We start from the raw sequence: 20,042 nt of genomic DNA, 5'->3' as shown, positions 1-20,042 counted from the left end.
TTTCAAAGATGTATGAACATAGACCCCAAGATCTCTCTGCTCCTCCACATTGCCAAGAACTCTACCGTTAACCCTATATTCCGCATTCATATTTGTCCTTCCAAAATGGACAACCTCACACTTTTCAGGGTTAAACTCCATCTGCCACTTCTCAGCCCAGCTCTGCATCCTATCTATGTCTCTTTGCAGCCGACAACAGCCCTCCTTACTATCCACAACTCCACCAATCTTCGTATCGTCTTCAAATTTACTGACCCACCCTTCAACTCCCTCATCCATGTCATTAATGAAAATCACAAACAGCAGAGGACCCAGAACTGATCCCTGCGGTACGCCACTGGTAACTGGGATCCAGGCTGAATATTTGCCATGCACCACCACTCTCTGACTTCTATCGGTTAGCCAGTTCGTTATCCAACTGGCCAAATTTCCCACTATCCCATGCCTCCTTACTTTCTGCATAAGCCTACCATGGGGAACTTTATCAAATGCCTTACTAAAATCCATGTACACTACATCCACTGCTTTACCTTCATCCACATGCTTGGTCACCTCCTCAAAGAATTCAATAAGATTTGTAAGGCAAGACCTACCCCTCACAAATCCGTGCTGACTATCCCTAATCAAGCAGTGTCTTTCCAGATGCTCAGAAATCCTATCCTTCAGTACCCTTTCCATTACTTTGCCTACCACCGAAGTAAGACTAACTGGCCTGTAATTCCCACGGTTATCCCTAGTTCCTTTTTTGAACAGGGGCACGACATTCGCCACTCTCCAATCCCCTGGTACCACCCCTGTTGACAGTGAGGACGAAAAGATCATTGCCAACGGCTCTGCAATTTCATCTCTTGCTTCCCATAGAATCCTTGGATATATCCCGTCAGGCCCGGGGGACTTGTCTATCCTCAAGTTTTTCAAAATGCCCGACACATCTTCCTTCCTGACAAGTATTTCCTCGAGCTTACCAATCTGTTTCACACTGTCCTCTCCAACAATATCGCCCCTCTCATTTGTAAATACAGAAGAAAAATACTCATTCAAGACCTCTCCTATCTCTTCAGACTCAATACACAATCTCCCGCTACTGTCCTTGATCGGACCTACCCTCGCTCTAGTCATTCTCATATTTCTCACATATGTGTAAAAGGCCTTGGGGTTTTCCTTGATCCTACCCGCCAAAGATTGTTCACGCCCTCTCTTAGCTCTCCTAATCCCTTTCTTCAGTTCCCTCCTGGCTATCTTGTATCCCTCCAATGCCCTGTCTGAACCTTGTTTCCTCAGCCTTACATAAGTCACCTTTTTCCTCTTAACAAGACATCCAACCTCTCTTGTCAACCATGGTTCCCTCATTCGACCATCTCTTCCCTGCCTGACAGGGACATACATATCAAGGACACGTAGCACCTGTTCCTTGAACAAGTTCCACATTTCACTTGTGTCCTTCCCTGCCAGCCTATGTTCCCAACTTATGCACTTCAATTCTTGTCTGACAACATCGTATTTACCCTTCCCCCAATTGTAAACCTTGCCCTGTTGCACGTACCTATCCCTCTCCATTACTAAAGTGAAAGTCACAGAATTGTGGTCACTATCTCCGAAATGCTCCCCCACTAACAAATCTATCACTTGCCCTGGTTCAGTACCCAGTACTAAATCCAATATTGCCCCTCCTCTGGTCGGACAATCTACATACTGTGTTAGAAAAGCATCCTGGACACACTGCACAAACACCACCCCATCCAAACTATTTGATCTAAGGAGTTTCCACTCAATATTTGGGAAGTTAAAGTCGCCCATGACTACTACCCTATGACTTCTGCACCTTTCCAAAATCTGTTTCCCAATCTGTTCCTCCACATCTCTGTTACTATTGGGGGGCCTATAGAAAACTCCTAACAAGGTGACTGCTCCTTTCCTATTTCTGACTTCAACCCATACTACCTCAATAGGGTGATACTCCTCGAACTGCCTTTCTGCAGCTGTTATACTATCTCTAATTAATAATGCCACCCCCCCACCTCTTTTACCACCCTCCCTAATCTTATTGAAACATCTATAACCAGGGACCTCCAACAACCATTTCTGCCCCTCTTCTATCCAAGTTTCTGTGATGGCCACCACATCGTAGTCCCAAGTACCGATCCATGCCTTAAGTTCACCCACCTTATTCCTGATGCTTCTTGCGTTGAAGTATACACACTTCAACCCATCTCCGTGCCTGCAAATACTCTCCTTTGTCAGTGTTCCCTTCCCCACTGCCTCATTACATGCTTTGGCGTCCTGAAGATATTCAGCCAAAGTCTGAAAGGGTTTGAACAGGAGCTCTATATTTCTTTTCTTGTTTAATGAGGAATTGAGTAATCGTGTTTAAGGAGTAATTGTAAGCTGTTCTTTTCCGGTATGAACATAAAGAGTTCAATATTGTATTCCTAATAAAGTTTTGTTTTAAAAATACCAAATCCTTATTTCTTCATGCAGTCACTCCTGGAGTAAACCTTTCTTTCTGCACAGTCTTGAAAATAAACTAAAATATTGGGGTTTTGGTCCAGTATTCTAGCCTCTGTTGGGGTCTGGTCTGGTACGTCATAAAATATTGCTTCAAATGTTTTGCCTCATTGGCCATCAAGTCATGGAACAGGACATGAACCTGGAGCTTCTAGATCAGAGGCAGGGCTACCCACCACATCACAAAACCGCCTCCAGCATAAGAATAACACAATATATATATAGAGAGCGGGGATTGGCTACACACGGGATACTGGCCTATAGTTTTATAGTGATTATTTGTCAGTTATTGTGATTATTTGTGATTCTTGTCATATCACTTCTCATACTGATTTCTACAAACTGGTACTTAACCAGTAGTGATTTAATATCAACAGTTTTATTACAGCACTTGATCAGAGAATACCATTGTGGCAAACAGTTGTCAAGTCAGCAAGATGTATTCTTGGCGTGACATGTGATTTAGAAGGTGAGATGATGGGGTTCAGAGCAGGCAAAGAAGGGGCAGGCTGGTTGAACCAATTAGTCATTTTCCATTCTCCTCCAAAAATCTTATTGTCCTGGAAATATATCTTAAATCCTAACTCCGTATTTTGGATATAATATGGTTGTGAGAGCAGAATTTACTGAAATAACAACCGAGCAGGTTTTATTGAGTTTATTTGAACAAAATATTTAGCAATATCTTAGATACACAGTATATACAGCTTGTAGTTGGGGAAAATATTATATTTACATATCTTCTCAAACACATTTTATAAATCTTAATATAGAAAGCACAAAAAATAAGGGTTTATCGTTGAAAAGTATTCAGCGAGGAAGAAAAAAGACCTTAATAAAAATGACTTGTTTTGCAGCTTTGTTCAGGTATAAAATATACCCGGGATACATCTAGATACTTTCGACAGAAATTTTCTATAAGATCTGTTCTCCAGAAATAAACATAGCCAAAATTTGTTTTGGTGACAAATAAACTACAGTTTGTATAACCACTGCTCTGCAGTATAATAACATACAAGCAATTTACACCAGACGTCATGTTAGATGTCGGGAACATCCATTTGCTCACCAAGCAGCCAGTAGGTCCTCAATTTACCTTTACCCTTTCAAAGAAGACAAAGTAAATGTTACTCAGTTGCTCACAACATCATAAATCCTTCAACATTTGCAAGTCTTTGAAAAATGTCTAGATGTAGTTTCCCACAGTGGCTTGGTGGATGGATGCACTGAATAGTATTGACAAGAGAGGAGACGGTGGCGCAGAAGTATTGTCACTGGACGAGTAATCCAGAGCTCTGGGGATCCAGGTTTGAGTCCCACCGTGGTGAAACTTGAATGAAAAGCCTAATTATTATTAGTTTTTAAAAATAAATTTTATTGTACCCAATTCATTTTTTCCAATTAAGGGGCAATTTAGCATAGCCAATCCACCTAGCCTCCACATCTTTGGGCTGTGGGGGCAAAACCCACGCAAACACGGGGAGAATGTGCAAACTCCACACAGTGACCCAGAGCCGGGATCGAACCTGGGACCTCAGCGCCGTGAGGCAGCAGGGCTAACCCACTGCGCCACCGTGCTGCCTGAAAAGCCTAATTATGAGCATGAAATCATTGTCGTAAAAACCCATCTGATCACTAATGCTTTTCAGGAAGGAAATCTGCCATCCGTATCTGGTCTGGCCTGTACGTAATTCCAGATCCAGAGCAATGTGGTTGAATCTGAAATGACCCAGCTCAGTTCAAAAGCAATTAGGAATTGGCAACAAATGTTTTAAATCTCGTTTCTTGAATATGTACAGCTATCTTATCTCAACTAAGGCAGCATGTATAGAACCTGGATCTCAGTCCTGTGAAATGAGGAAGGCTGAGGAGAAATAAGGCAAGGTTCCTACACTGCTAATCAATAGCTCCTTTTGAAAAAGATAGCCAAAGACAAGATTTATGACCTCTATAATTCAACAATAATTTTGAATTCCAGCTTCCATAATTCACTAACCTGCTGGCTTCCCTGGCACCCACTTCCGGTAAGTACTTATAGGGGGAGGAAAGATTGTCTGGAAGGCTGGTGAAAGAAGTGGAGCAGTGAAAGACTGGGGCAAGGGCAACAATCCATGGGAGTGCAGTGGAGATGGGAGCAGCACCCATTCCTCTGAGCTCAATGTTAAGTTGTTTTTTTCTCCAAACTTAGTGGTCACTTAAGGGCTATTGGTTCGGCCACATGTCAACCTGGTTTCCTGAATTCACCCCCATATTTGTTTGTGCAAAGGCTGTAATGCCTTTTCTGTGGTAGGCTCTGACTGTCTGTTATATTGCCTCTGCCTATACGGTGGGAAATGTATGCCCAACACTTAATCCCTGCCATATAGGAAGCTTAAGTGCTCCTTTAAAGGGTGAAAAGTTAAGAAAAACAAAAACTAATGTAGCATAAAATACAAGAAAATAATCAAAAAAATGTTTGTCTTTATATCTAGAAGGCTAGAATAGGAAAAAAGGAAATTACTACAGGCCTCCCAACAGCCAGCGGGAGATGGAGGAGCAGATAGGGAGACAGATTTTGGAAAAGAGTAAAAACAACAGGGTTGTTGTGATGGGTGACTTCAACTTCCCCAATATTGACTGGGACTCACTTAGTGCCAGGGGCTTAGACGGGGCAGAGTTTGCAAGGAGCATCCAGGAGGGCTTCTTAAAACAATATGTAGACAGTCCAACTAGGGAAGGAGTTGTACTGGACCTGGTATTGGGGAATGAGCCCGACCAGGTGGTAGAAGTTTCAGTCGGGGAGCATTTCGGGAACAGTGACCACAATTCAGTAAGTTTTAAAGTGCTGGTGGACAAGGATAAGAGTGGTCCGAGGGTGAATGTGCTAAATTGGGGGAAGGCTAATTATAACAATATTAGGCAGGAACTGAAGAACCTAGACTGGGGGTGGATGTTTGAGGGTAAATCAACATCTGACATGTGGGAGGCTTTCAAGTGTCAGTTGAAAGGAATTCAGGACCGGCATATTCCTGTGAGGAAGGATAAATACGACAATTTTCGGGAACCTTGGATAACGAGAGATATTGTAGGCCTCGTCAAAAAGAAAAAGGAGGCATTTGTCAGGGCTAAAAGGCTGGGAACAGATGAAGCCTGTGTGGAATATAAGGAAAGTAGGAAGGAACTTAAGCAAGGAGTCAGGAGGGCTAGAAGGGGTCACGAAAAGTCATTGGCAAATAGGGTTAAGGAAAATCCCAAGGCTTTTTACATGTACATAAAAAGCAAGAGGGTAGCCAGGGAAAGGGTTGGCCCACTGAAGGATAGGCAAGGGAATCTATGTGTGGAGGCAGAGGAAATGGGCGAGGTACTAAATGAATACTTTGCATCAGTATTCACCAAAGAGAAGGAATTGGTGGATGTTGAGTCTGTAGAAGGGTGTGTAGATAGCCTGGGTCACATTGAGATCCAAAAAGACGAGGTGTTGGGCGTCTTGAAAAATATTAAGGTAGATAAGTCCCCAGGGCCTGATGGGATCTACCCCAGAATACTGAAGAAGGCTAGAGAGGAAATTGCTGAGGCCTTGACAGAAATCTTTGGATGCTCACTGTCTTCAGGTGATGTCCCGGAGGACTGGAGAATAGCCAATGTCGTTCCTCTGTTTAAGATGGGTAGCAAGGGTAATCGAGGGAACGACAGGCCAGTCAGCCTTACGTCAGTGGTAGGGAAATTACTGGAGAGAATTCTTCGAGACAGGATCTACTCCCATTTGGAAGCAAATGGACGTATTAGTGAGAGGCACCATGGTTTTGTGAAGGGGAGGTCGTGTCTCACTAACTTGATAGGAGGAGGTTTCAAAGATGATTGATGCAGGTAGGGCAGTGGATGTTGTCTGTATGGACTTCAGTAAGGCCTTTGACAAGGTCCCTCGTGGTAGACTAGTACAAAAGGTGAAGTCACATTCAAGGTGGATACAGAACTGGCTAGGTCATAGAAGGCAGAGAGTAGCAATGGAAGGATGCTTTTCTAATTGGAGGGCTGTGACGAGTGGCGTTCTGCAGGGATCAGTGCTGGGACCTTTGCTGTTTGTAGTATATATAAATGATTTGGAGGAAAATGTAACTGGTCTGATTAGTAAGTTTGCAGACGACACAACGGTTGGTGGAATTGCGGATAGCGATGTGGACTGTCAGAGGATACAGCAGGATTTAGATTGTTTGGAGACTTGGGCGGAGAGATGGCAGATGGAGTTTAGTCCGGACAAATGTGAGGTAATGCATTTTGGAAGGTCTAATGCAGGTAGGGAATATACAGTGAATGGTAGAACCCTCAAGAGTATTGAAAGTCAGAGAGATCTAGGTGTACAGGTCCACAGGTCACTGAAAGGGGCAACACAGATGGAGAAGGTAGTCAAGAAGGCATGTGGCATGCTTGCCTTCATTGGCCGGGGCATTGAGTATAAGAATTGGCAAGTCATGTTGCAGCTGGAAGCAGGGACAATAGTGACATTTAAGGGGCATCTTGACAAATACATGAATAGGATGGGAATAGAGGGATACGGACCCAGGAAGTGTAGAAGATTAGTTTAGTCGGGCAGCATGGTCGACACGGGCTTGGAGGACCGAAGGGCCTGTTCCTGTGCTGTACTTTTCTATGTTCTTTGTACTTTGATCCCTGAAGTATTGTCTACAATTCTCAGCACTGCTTCTGTTGACCTTGGAAGGAGTACATTGCAGATTCACCACAATACTATCAGGACTACAATGGTTAGATTAAGGTGACAGATTACATAAACCACGCTCAGAATATCGAAGGTTATTGTGGAATTTGAATGAAATTTTAGAAGGTGTTGTTGGGGCAGAAATTCTTGCCACTGATAGGGTGTCTAGGCCAAGGAGACACATTCTTAAAATCAGAGCCAACCCCTTCAAAAGAGAGTTTAGGCAAATGTTTCCCACAAAAAAAATACAAGGTTAATTAATCATTTAAACTCTGAGATCTAAGATCACAATCACCATGTGCAGAAGGAGGCCATCAGGCCCATCATGCCTGTAGCGGCTCTCCAAATAAGCATCATGACTTCGTACCATTTCATTGCCTTTTCCCCTGCAAATTGTTTCTATTCAAGTAAACATCAAATTCCCTCATGAATGCCTCAATTGGATCTGCCTTACCACACTTACAGGGAGTGCAACCTAAACCCGAAGCACTCGTGTGGATAAAGAATTTTCTCACATCACATCTGCTTCTTTTGCAAATCACTTTAAACCTGTGTCCTATGATCCTTGATGCTTTTACAAGTGGGAACAGTTTCTCGCTCTCTACTCTGTCCAACCCCCTCATGGTTTTGAACACCTCTATCAAGTCGCCTCTTTATTTCTTTTAGAAGAACAATCCTAGCTTCTCCAATCTACCTTCATAACTGGGCTTGAATTCTATGTTTGGGAGACTATGTTCTCCCACAGGAAATGAAGTACCTCTGTTTTGCAATCACGCTGGGAATGGTACCCAGAAGCAATTCCCTATCCATTGGCATGAAAATTTATGCATGGCAGGGATTGCGAGGGATTCACCATTTTGAGCAGGCGTCCCTCCATCCCCCCCAATATAATTCCGCCCCTTCATCATGGGACTTTCTGGATCATGGCCCCCCCTCCCAACAGTACGAGGGTGACTCTTCCCTCCCACCGACCCCCCCCACTAGAGACCCCCATATGAGTGACCCCCCACCAGAGATCCCCCATAAGAGAGATCCCCCATAAGAGAGATCCCCACCACAAACTCCCTCATAAGAGAGACCCCTGCCTGGAAGCCCCCCCCCCCCCCCCCATTACAGAGACCCATTCCTGGAAGCTAGAGAACAGTCCAGTTAGAGGCAGTGAAAAAAAAAACACTGTTTTATTACTCACCTGTGCAATGCACCTGCAGGCACAGCAAGCAGACCTATAACTTCCTAGAAAGGGAAACCAGTCAGCTGGGTTTAAAACCCCTCAGATCTTTGATCTGCAAGGCTTTTATTCACATGAATGTGAAATTGATTCTACTTGGCTGTGATTGAAACCTTATAAACAGCCAGCTTTCTGGATTGTTTAACCTAATTTCTCTTCCATGTTTGAGTGAATCTCATGTAGCTGCTGTGAAACTAACTACAGTGTTTATTAACAGCTCACTATGATTCACAGTTCTTGGACCACATCAAAGACAGTTAAGTGCTCTCATTTCCTCTTTGCAGAATTTACAGGTGCTGCTTTCTCTCCATGATTCATTTATTTTACAATTGAGTATTAAAGCAGTGATTTTTTTTTTACTGTCTCTGTCTGGCACAGGTCTCTGTAATCAGTGGCCTCCAGGCAGGAGTCTCTGTAACAGAAGGGGGGATTCTGGTGGGTTCTCGCTCATAGGGAGTTTCTGGTGGGGGTCTCTCTTTATGAGGGTCTCTGGTGGAGGTCTCTGTAATGTGGGATTCTGGTGGGGGTATCTCTTAATGGAGGTCTCTGGTGTGGGTGTTTGAGGGGATGTGGTAGGCAGTATTTGCATTGTTTGGGGTAGGGGTCCTACGATGAACATTGGGGGCAACTCCCTAAAAGAGTTACTCCCTTGGCCCACTGCAAGGTTCACCGTGCCTGGGCCACGTTGGGAAATAACTGCACTAATTCTTGCCCAAGAGAATCCCGGCCCAGAGGACTGTAGATTCACACAGGCTTGGAGAATCTGGTGCCCATCCCATTAAGAGGGTGTAAATAAGTCAATCTGACCCATTTGCAACCACCTTCTAACATGGGCGTGAACTTCACTGCCGCCGCCAGTGGGCGACCGGGGTGCCGGTTCTGTGTTTTGGCCGATGATGGATTCTACGCCATGTCTGGAAATTGGGTCCAGCCTCAGAGATTTCTCAACCCTGGAACTATTATTGTAAACCTCTTCTGCACTCTGCAATGTGTCCACATACTTCTGAAATTTGACAACCAGAACAGTACACAATACCCCAGCTGAGGAATAACTAGTTAAAAGCAAATTACTGCGGATGCTGGAATCTGAAACGAAAGAGAAAATGCTGGAAAATCTCAGCAGGTCTAGCAGCATCTGTAGGGAGAGAAAAGAGCTAACGCTTCGAGTCCAATGACTCTTTGTCAAAGCTAACAGACAGAGAAAGTGGGAAATATTTATACTGTGGAGTGAGAATGAAAGATGAGTCATAGCCACAGAAACCCAGAGAAACCGGGTGCTAATGGCCACAGAAACCAAGGGAAAGAGTGCTAATGGCAGTCCCCAGGGAGAATAAACTAGTGTTCCAGAGAGGACTAACTAGTGTCTTGCATTAGAAACTGAACCTCTTGCCTGGATGAGTGGATCTCCAACAACATTCAAGAAGCTTGACACCATCCAGGACAAAGCAGCCCGCTTGTTAGCTCCTCCTTCCACAAACATTCAAACCCTCCACCATCGATGAACAGTGGCAGCCTTGTGTACCATCTACAAGATGCACTGCAAAACTCACTAAGGTGCTTTAACCAGCACCTTCCAAACCCATGACCACTACCATCTAGAAGGACAAGAGCAGCAGATACTTGGGGCCCCACCACCTGGAGGTCCCCTCCATGTCACTCACCACCCTGACTTGGAAATATATTGCCGTTCCTTCAATGTCACTGGGGCAAAATCCTGGAACTCCCTCACTAACAGCATTGTGGGTGTACCTACACCTGAAGGACTGCAGAGGTTCAAGCAGGCAACTCATCACCTCCTTTTGAAGGGCAACTAGGGATGGGGAATAAATGCTGGCCTAACTAGCAACACTCACATCTTGTAAATGAATTATTAAAAAGTTCAGCAAAGCCTCCCTGCTCTTGTACTCTATGCTCATTAATAAAGGCCAGGTACTATCTGCTTTCTTAATTACTCTCTCCACCTGTCCTGCCACCTTCACACGTAGATTTCATAGAATTTACAGTGCAGGAGGAGACCATTCGGCCCATCGAATCTGCACCAGCTCTTAGAAAGATCACCCTACCGAAGCCCACACCTCCACCCTATTCCCATAACTCAGTAACCCCACTCAACACTAAGGGCAATTTTGGACACTAAGGGCAATTTAGCATGGCCAATCCACCTAACCTGCACATCTTTGGACAGTGGGAGGAAACCAGAGCACCCGGAGGAAACCCACACACACACACGGGTGATTTGTTATGTTGTAGGTATAACATAAGCGGCTTCCTTGTGGTGCACTTGACAAAGGAAGGTTCAGACGTGGAGATAACTTCAACACGTTTATTAAACTATTTACACTTGTATTACTCGGGTTCGACACGACTGCTAATCCCAGATTGACTAACCAGTTCCTGCAATCCAAGTGGTGGGTCTAATATTGAATCAACCCTGTGTCTGTACTCACTGACTGTCTCCACTGGAAAGAGGCAGATCATGTGTGTGGTGTCCTTTATATATGGGTTGGTGTAATGCCCCCCTGTGGTCGTGTCACCTCCGTGTGTATCGTGAATGTCCATTGGTCGCGTCCTATCTAACCTATCTGTTGGTTGAGTGTGTGTGTGTGATGTCACTGTTGCTCCATCTAGTGTCTAGCTAGCCTACATGTATTTACATTGATGCACATCACCACAACGGGGAGAATGTGCAGACTCCGCACAGACAGTGACCCAAGCAGGGAATCGAACTTGGGACCCAGGAGCTGTGAAGCAATTGCGCTAACCACTATGCTACCATGCTACCCGCAATATAGCCCGCATATAGACCCATCCCTGTGCTCCGGCAAAGCTTTTAGAGTTGTATCCCTTCTTTTACAGTCTCTGCATGTTCTTCCTACCAAAATTAATCACCTCACATATATTTGCTAGGCAAGTGCATAAAAGGATATGGAAACAAATTAGTTAGATGGAGTTTTGATACAGATCAGCCAAACTCTTTATGAATGGCAGAATATGCGCGAGGGGTTGGATGACCTATTCCAGCTTCTGGAGTAGAATTTTAAGGATAGCGAGCGTTTGGTGCAGCTGCCGACACTCAAAATGCCTACTATCATTTAATGCCCACTTGAGCGATTGGAAGTGGGCGAGACTCCTGTCCGACCATGGAAGAAAGCCCCGCCCGTGAGAATGGTTGACCAATCAGATTGGTGTCAGCTCTCACAGTAACTTCATTGCAGTGTTAATGTAAGCCTACTTTGACACCAATTAAAATTATTATTCAAACTGGCCAGGCACAATGCTGCGGTGGCCAGAAGCAATACTGCAGCGCTCTGTCTGGAACAAAGTCCCAGGACTGTTGTAAAGGTAAAGGCTCTGGGACAGGTTGGTAGGGGACACGGGGGGGGGGGGGGGGGGGGGGGGGTGTGTCAATAGAGGAGAGAACCGTGACGCATGGGGAAGGGGGGAGTAAATGTAGGGGTGCCGGACCTCCAATGATCTGGGTGGGGGGCATACCAACTCTGAGAGGGCCTTCAGAGTAAGGCGAGCCCCCGAACACACCCGCCCCTCCTGCCCAAGATGGGGAGAAGTATAAGTGTCCCTTTACCACCCTATTCGCGCCCACTCATGTTAGCCGAAAAATTGAGGCTCGGTGGGATCAGGCCTTTAAGTGACTATTAAGTGGTCATTTAAGGGAATTAATAGGATAATGGACAGGTTTCCTGCACGAGGATCTGCCAGCCTAAGCATGAAATTAGGTTTGGGTGAGCGGGTTCCCGGTGGGGGAGGAGGGGGAAATCTCATCCATTAAATGTTGCACCTTCCCCTTTTTCAAAATCCGCCATGTGTGGAGTGTAAAATTCTGCCCCATGTTCCTCAAATTCTATCAAGTTGCTATTGAGTATCTTTGTTTTTAATGCACTTTGTGCTCATCGTGGTGAGGGCCCTTTATTTTAGGAATGGAATTCCTCCCATTTCAGGCACCTAGCATCAGCATTCATTTCTTCGAGGTCACGCATAGTGCAGAGTAAATCACTCCAACTCTGCTCCTTCAACCAAAAGAGAAAATGCTGGAAAATCTCAGCAGGTCTGGTAGCACCTGTAAGGAGAGAAAAGGGCTAATGTTTCCAGTCCAGATGATCCTTTGTCAAAGCTAAAAGGCATCGAAAATGGGAGATATTTATACTGTAGGGCGAGAAATGAAAGATGAGTCATAGCCACAGAAACCAAGGGGAAAGAGCACTAATGGCTGTCCCCAGAGAGAATAAAAGGTGTGAAAGGCCAAACAGCAGAGAAACTAACATCAGTGGGTAAACTGTGACAGATGTAGATGTGGGGGGAAGGGGGACATGGGTGGGAGAGAGGTAATATGAAAAAAAGGGGGAAGCATAGGGGAGAAAAGGTAAGGAAAAGGGGGGATCCGATAGGGGGTAGAGTGGGGGGGGGAATATATGTAAAGAAAGGCAAGAAAGAAATAAAAGGTAAAAGACAGTTAAAATGAAATGGAATGAAAACAAAGGGGTCGACGTGGGGTAGAGCTAATCATCTGAAGTTGTTGAATTCAATGTTGACAACGGAAAGCTGTAGCATGCCTAACCGGAAGAGGAGCTGCTGTTTCTCCAGTTTGCGTTGAGCTTCACTGGAACATTGCAGCAGGTCAAGGACAGACATGTGGGCATGGGAGCAGGGTCTTGTGTTAAAATGGCAAGCAACGGGAAGGTCACAGATAGACAGTGCTCAGCAAAGCAATTACCCAGTCTATGTTTGGTCTCTCCGGTATAGAGGAAACCGCATTGGCAGCAGTGAATGCAATGGGCCAAATTGAGAGAGGTGTTGGGTATGGTGGAGGAGTGGACTAGAATACCTTGGAAGGAACGGTCTCTGTGGAATGCTGATAGAGGGAGTGAAGGGAAGATGTGTTTGATGGTGGCATCATGCTGGAGTTGGCGAAAATGGTGAAGGATTATGCTTTGCAAACGGAGACTGGTGGGGTGAAATGTGAGATCGAGGGGGACTCTGTCCTTGTTCTGGGAGGGAGGGGAGGGGACGAGGGTAGTGGTGCGGGAGATGGACCACACGCTGTTGAGGGCCCTGTCAGCAACTGTAGGTGGGAAATCACGGTTGAGGAAGAAGTAACACATTTTCGAAGCACCACTTTAGAAAGTGGCGACATCGGAACAAATGCTCCTACAACATGCCTTCACTCTGAAATCAGAAGAGTACTCTTTGCTGCATCAGTGTGACAGATTTACTGGGCTGGATTCTCCGGCCCCCGACACCGAAATCACGTCCGGCGACAGGGCAGAGAATCCATTTTGGCGCCGAAATCGGGAGTGGCACCAGTTTTTAAATTCTTTGCCCCCAAAAAATTGGCGTACTCCATCGCACCAAGTATCTACCGCCTCAGGCCATTGCATGAGGCCCGCCTCGTGATGCTCCATTGCCAACCGGCCGAATTCCCGATGGCATGGGACTTGTGCGGCCTCACCGTTTGGGATCCTCGCGTGGCGGCTGCGGACTCAGTCCGGGGCCGCCACAATCCGGGAGGGCTGATCTTAGGGCAGGGGGCTTCATTCGGGGCTAGGGGCAATGTGGGCGGGCGGTTCAGGGGGCGCGAGCGGCCGATGCGGGGCACTACATTGCCCGTCCATGTCCGCGGGATGAGTCCACCATGGAGCACAGCGCGGCCGCTGCAGGTAGCCGCCGTCGACATGCCGGCTTCTGACCCAGAAGTGCGGGGGGGGGGGGGGCGTATCGGCAGTTGGAGCTGCGAGCTCTCCCTGCTAGCCCCCAGCAAAACGGGGAATCTGTGTCCTTTTGACTCCAGTTTTCCGGGCGTAAAAGACCACAGTTTTCCCGACGGCACGGGGACTTAGTCCCAAAAACGGAGAATGTAGCCCACCACTTCTCACACCACTATTCTGTGGCATTTCTGAACGAGATTGCCAAATTAGAGGCACTTTTGTATTGTGGGCTGATGCTCACAAGGAACTGGATTGAAATTGCTCAATTTTATTTCACAAAGGACCCTTATACACAGCAGTCAGACAGATCAATCCAGGCTGTATTTAAACCCAGGTTCTAGGTGTGAAAGACCACAAACTCACTGCCCTACCTAATTCCCTTCAGCACAGATTTTACCAAGAGGAAGTTGATATCAAGGAAGTTGATGTATATGCAACACCAATTAACAAATTTATAGTGCTAGTAATATAGGGCTGAACTTTGGGACATTGGGAACCCAGCATTGGGGTAAAAAGCAGGTCCGGAGCACACATTGACTATTTTACCAGTGGCTGCCTCCTATTGCCACCTGTGGGCGCACTGTCCAATTCGGGACAGTAGGCAGACTCCTCCGCCCAATCAAAGGGCCTGAATCTCTGTGGGCTCAGCGGTATTACTGAGAGAGGTGGTCATTGTTGAGGAATGCAAGAGACTTGGGGTCTATAGTAAAGAGTTTAAAAAGGTAATTCGGTCCAGTATCGATGGGAAAACCCTTCCAGGAAAATTATTTGGGCTGTGGGGTGCTGCCTTCCCTGCCTCTGAACCCCTCTTTGTTGTACAGACCCTGTCACCTATTGCCATGAAGCCACCTCCATTCACCTGGCAGCCAACCCTGAGTGGCAGGGGTTGCCTTACCAACAGCAAAATACTGATGGCAATTAAAATGAATCCTAATTGGACCTTTAATGAAGAAAAGTGTCTACCCACCTCTTTGGTCAAATGTTCCAACAGCAGATCAGACACTGCTCTCTAAGATTTTACCCCCCCCCCCCCACCTTCCCCACCCCTGACCCCCTTCCCCACCTTGCCTACAAACCCACCACCTGAGGTTATTAAATCCTGGCCATTAGCATTCAGTTTTAGGCATCCAACTCCCTTGATAATGTGTAAAAGTATATTACATGTACACCAAAGATTTTTAAAAATCACTTATTTTGACTGTTATGTGTGCTTGATAATGAATGCCTGATATGTTATGGATCTAGTATAATTTAATGAGAGCATATTGGCTAATAATGTTTAGCTCAAATTATCTTTTCAGCCAGAACATGAACCTCAACGAAGCCAATATTTTTCAAACTTTCCTTAAAATGCATAAATGCAATTTGAAATAAATCAGCAATCAGCCACTGTCGAATATTCGCACTGATGAACTCATGAGGAACTGCTACTGTAGGTAAACAACATAGCAGCACATTTTGTTCCTTTAAATTAATGAACTGTAGCTGTACCTGCCAATTCAACTGGTTCACGAGAACACTGGTCAGATTTTTGTGTCCTGCTCTTTTACAGTAATCCTTATGTCCAGATACTTTTCCTAACGGTCGGCATTTTGTCTTTGATGGCTTATTTGAAAGAATCTGAATTGATTGGATATAAAAATGCCTGAACCTAAGCTATTCCACATTAGTCTAAGGTGTTTGATAAAGTAAAAATGGAATGATCTCCGATTGGCAGCATTGGTTTTGAGTCAGCTGTATTTTTGTGATGGCAGAATGGAAACTGGGAACTGAGCCAACACTTTATTACCGTGAGCTAAAGGAATCCATTAGGATTTAGCAGTTGATCATTAATACGCACTCATATCACTTCTGAATGGAACTGCCGAAACAGTCTGTTTCACATGTGGGGTTAATTATTTTTTCAAAAATGTCAATTGATATGATTTTTCTATATTAGTGAGAGTGGCCAAAGCCCTAAACATAGAACAAACAGTGCAGAAGGAGGCCATTCGGCCCATCGAGTCTGCACCGACCCACTTAAGCCCTCACCTCCACCCCATCCCCGTAACCCAATAACCCCTCTTAACCTTTTTTGGACACTGAGGGCAATTTTAGCCAGTCCACCTAACCTGCATGCCTTTGGACTGTGGGAGGCAAACGGCGCACTCGGAGGAAACCCACGCAGACACGGGGAGAACGTGCAGACTCCGCACAGACAGTGACTCAGAGGGGAATCGAACCTGGGACCATGGTGCTGTGAAGCCACAGTGCTAGCCACTTGTGCTACATGCTTCGATTTGATGTATGTTGTCCAGTTTACTTTGGAACCAATCCAACCATTTTGCTCATTCATCCAGGATAAACTTATCTATCAGGGATAATGGGCGAAATTCTCCTACCCACCCCGCCACATTTCTGCCCCGACCGGCCGGCGGGAGTCTCCGTAACACCGGCCGGTCAATGGGGTTTCCCATTGTGGGGCAGCCCCACGCCGTCGGGAAACCCCCGGGCGCAGGCAAAACGGAGACTCCCGCCGGCGGAGAATGCGCCCAATATGTGAAGCAGTTGGAGTGCGTCCCTAATCTTGGTCTTTGTGAAGCCATTCAAAATTATATTGACATGAATATTATTGCAAAGTGTTGTTATTACAAATAGGAGGAAGGGACAATATTTTATAGCCTTTTCTTTCTCTTTCCTCTTCAGATTCCCAGCTTCAACTATTTTCCTTTTTCTTGTGTCTATGGTTGGGAAGACTTATTTAGCCCACAGCAGTCTCAGTAGTCATTGTCAATGTTACTCCTTAGTTATTACACCACAGGTTATCAACAAGCCCTGAATGAAATCATGATTCACATCACATTTGCTTCTCTTCGCTGCTTCAACATTGACAGTTCTTAAATAGCAAACTGTGTGGGCGTGGACTGCAAGTCAGAATAGGACAGGGTTTCATTTCATTGCGGAAAGGAAATTGAGAAAAGCCATGACCCCGGGACTTCAAAATGTGTGAGATGTGGATGGCACAGTGCAAGCAAGCAATTTAATTAGACTGAGAACAGGCTAAAAAAAATACAATCCAGAAGCTTAACCAGAAAATGAAATCTCAGTAGATATGAAGCGTGCATTCCTTGTAAAAGCAGATAAAAATACCAGTAAATTTTTTAAAAGAGAAGTAGTTTCCCCCTCTGATTCAGCTGATTAAGATATGATCAACTGAACCATGCAGATCAAGAATGTCCCAGGAGATTAGATGATTTCAAAGCGGGTGGTAATAGGGATGTTATAATTGGTTTCACTCTACTGGATTTTACACTATGTTGCTGGCAGACTTGAAGGGAGGGGGACATGTAAATTCCCAGTGGATGGCTTTCTCTCCATCCCTGCCCCACATCCTGTCTGAAATTGTAAAGGGGCAGGGGACTCATTAGACAGCCTATTGAGGCCTTTGAGTGGCCAATTAATGGGACCACAGAGCTGTCAGCCAATCTGATTTGGCAGCAACTCCCTTAAGGCAGGATCTTATCCTGCCCTGTGAAAAGGGCTGAAGTCCTGCCCTTCAGCAATTTATGGTGTTCCCAGTAATAAATTGCTGCGGGTCCACCATCAAGATTGCGGACAGGTTCCCCCCTCTCCACCCCACCCAACCCCCTGATATTTTCGCCTGGGGCAGAGGGAGAGCTGGTACCACAACACTTTATTGAATCTAACCCATGATCTGGGAGGGGAAAATTAGCTCTGGTCTCTGTTCCTGATTGTTATCCCATTACCTGTGACAATGGTACATACATGGGTAACATGTGAGGACGGTTTAGGCTTGATATCCCCACTCTCCGTGACTGCATTTTATACCTAAAAGAAATTCAAGCATTGTATGGCCAAATATGTCAATGCAATACAAGTTCACCTATAAGTTCAATTAAGTAAATTTAAAATAGAATTACAAACTGTGACTACATTACTGCAATATTAGTATTATGAGATCTCAAGCATGTCATAAAGCGATGGAGTATCCTGCAAACCACTAGACAGACCACTTGTTTTATAAACTTCTGGAAAATGACTGACATCTTTAATGAGTTTTTATGCAATCTTATGTTTAAATATTTTTGTTGAATTGTGGTGTTTGATAGTGTTCGAGCTATGTGACATTTGAAAATCATTCACCCTCTCTGGATGTGGTGATTTGCAAATGGAAAACTTGTTGAGTAATGTACTTGGAACTCTTTTAGCTTGCACTTCCATACAAAAGGGTGCTCTTGTCAGGGATCTGTTGAATAGAGAATTTTGCAACATTCTTTGCTAGAGGCCTCATTTCACAAGATTTATCTTATTGTATTTGACTAAGGTGTAAGTGTAAAGTCACCATAGTTCTGATGACCATAGGCTACTTTCCCCTTTGAGGGGTAGAACTGACTGGTGGTGATTTAACCGGAGGATCACCACACCTCAGGCGAGGGGCAAGGCTGAAAAGGCTTCATGAATAACCTCAGCCGGTATAGGAAAATGATGTGGAATGATATATCAGAATTGTTATGGTGTAAGATGTGGTGCCCACTGTGCTTTTATTGCTGAGACTATGGGTCGGATTTTCCTGTCCTGACGTAGGGCCGATGCTCATTCTGTGGGCCTTAAAAATAGTGGAGAGAATCCATTCCGAGATTTCTGCTCTCATTACCATTACTGACAATTTTGATTGGCACAAGAAAAGGAGGCAGGTCACAGACCACATTAAGCAGCGTGGTTAGCACTGCAGCCTCACAGCACCAGAGACCCGGGTTTAACTCGATCGGCCAAATGGCCTAATTCTGCTCCAATGAATTATGGTCTTATGGTCTTAATTCCTCCTTGGATGACTGCCATTTGTGCAGTTTGCACATTCTCCACACTGCGTGGGTTTTGCTCGGGTGTTTGAGTTTCCTCCCACAGTCCAAAGATGTGCAGGTTAAGTGGATTGACCATGCTAAATTGTCCCTTAGTGTCCAGGGATGTGCAGGTTACGTGGGGTTATGGGGATGGTGAAGGGAAATGGATCTGGGTGGGTGCTCTTTCCGAGGGTCAGTGCAGACTTGATGGGCCTAATAGCCTCCTTCTGCACTGCAGGGATTCTATTGAAAAAAGCTGCCCCAACACTGCTGTTTCCATTGGAGAAGTGGATAGTTTAGACCTCCCACAATTTTCATAGAGTTGAGTCAACCTTTGCAGACAAAACAAAATACAGACAATACAGTTCAGGCCTGCGCAGAGATGTTGTGAACCATGGGGAAGCCTGGTTTGGAGGAGGGAATAGTTTGATCGTTATCTCTGTCGGATAAGTTATCTATGTTTAGTACAGTGATTGATGACAGGGTTTTACTTTGAAAATGTAAGTTTTCACAGAGAATCAGCTCAGTATTTATACATTACATTAAGTAGCATTGTGAAACTGGAACAGTCTTCACTTGCAGCAGATTATGTTATCTACTGGATAAAGTTCAATTTTGCATTGCACAATATGACAATTCAGATTTAACTGTGTCATTTGTTCATAAGTTCATAAGATATAGCAGCAGAATTAGGCCATTCGGCCCATTGAGTCTGATCCGCCATTCTATCATGGCTGATATGTTCCTCATCTGCTACCTGCAATGTTACAGGCCAAGAGCTGGATTGCAAAATTAGCCCGTGCATCTCACAGAATTTACATAGAATTTACAGTGCATCTCCTCCCAGAACACATGACCTAGGAGTGGGAGTAGGCAATTAAGCCGCCCAAGCTTAACACCCTCAATGTGATCATGGCTGATCCCATCCTTGCCTCAACTCCACAGACCTTCCCATTCTCCATCACCCTTCAACCCATTACCAATTAAAAATCTGTCTAACTCCTCCTTAAATTTACCCACTGTCCCTGCATCCACTGCAATCTGGAGTAGTGAAT

General features: G+C 45.2%; 1 protein-coding gene across 2 annotated transcripts in view; it reads right to left on the bottom strand.

The window, feature by feature from the left end:
* Window positions 1–3,148: 3,148 nt before the first annotated feature.
* npr2 (natriuretic peptide receptor 2) overlaps window positions 3,149–20,042 on the bottom strand; it is a 278,856-nt gene continuing 261,962 nt past the window's right edge. For both annotated transcript variants that reach the window (XM_072497159.1, XM_072497157.1), the window contains exon 22: window positions 3,149–3,608. In XM_072497159.1, coding sequence (XP_072353260.1) covers window positions 3,546–3,608 — 63 coding nt within the window. In that variant the 3' untranslated portion in view covers window positions 3,149–3,545. The remainder of the gene's footprint in view (window positions 3,609–20,042) is intronic.

Source organism: Scyliorhinus torazame, chromosome 3, assembly GCF_047496885.1.
Source record: "Scyliorhinus torazame isolate Kashiwa2021f chromosome 3, sScyTor2.1, whole genome shotgun sequence".
Taxonomy (NCBI): domain Eukaryota; kingdom Metazoa; phylum Chordata; class Chondrichthyes; order Carcharhiniformes; family Scyliorhinidae; genus Scyliorhinus; species Scyliorhinus torazame.
This window is presented reverse-complemented; position numbering and strand designations above follow the sequence as displayed.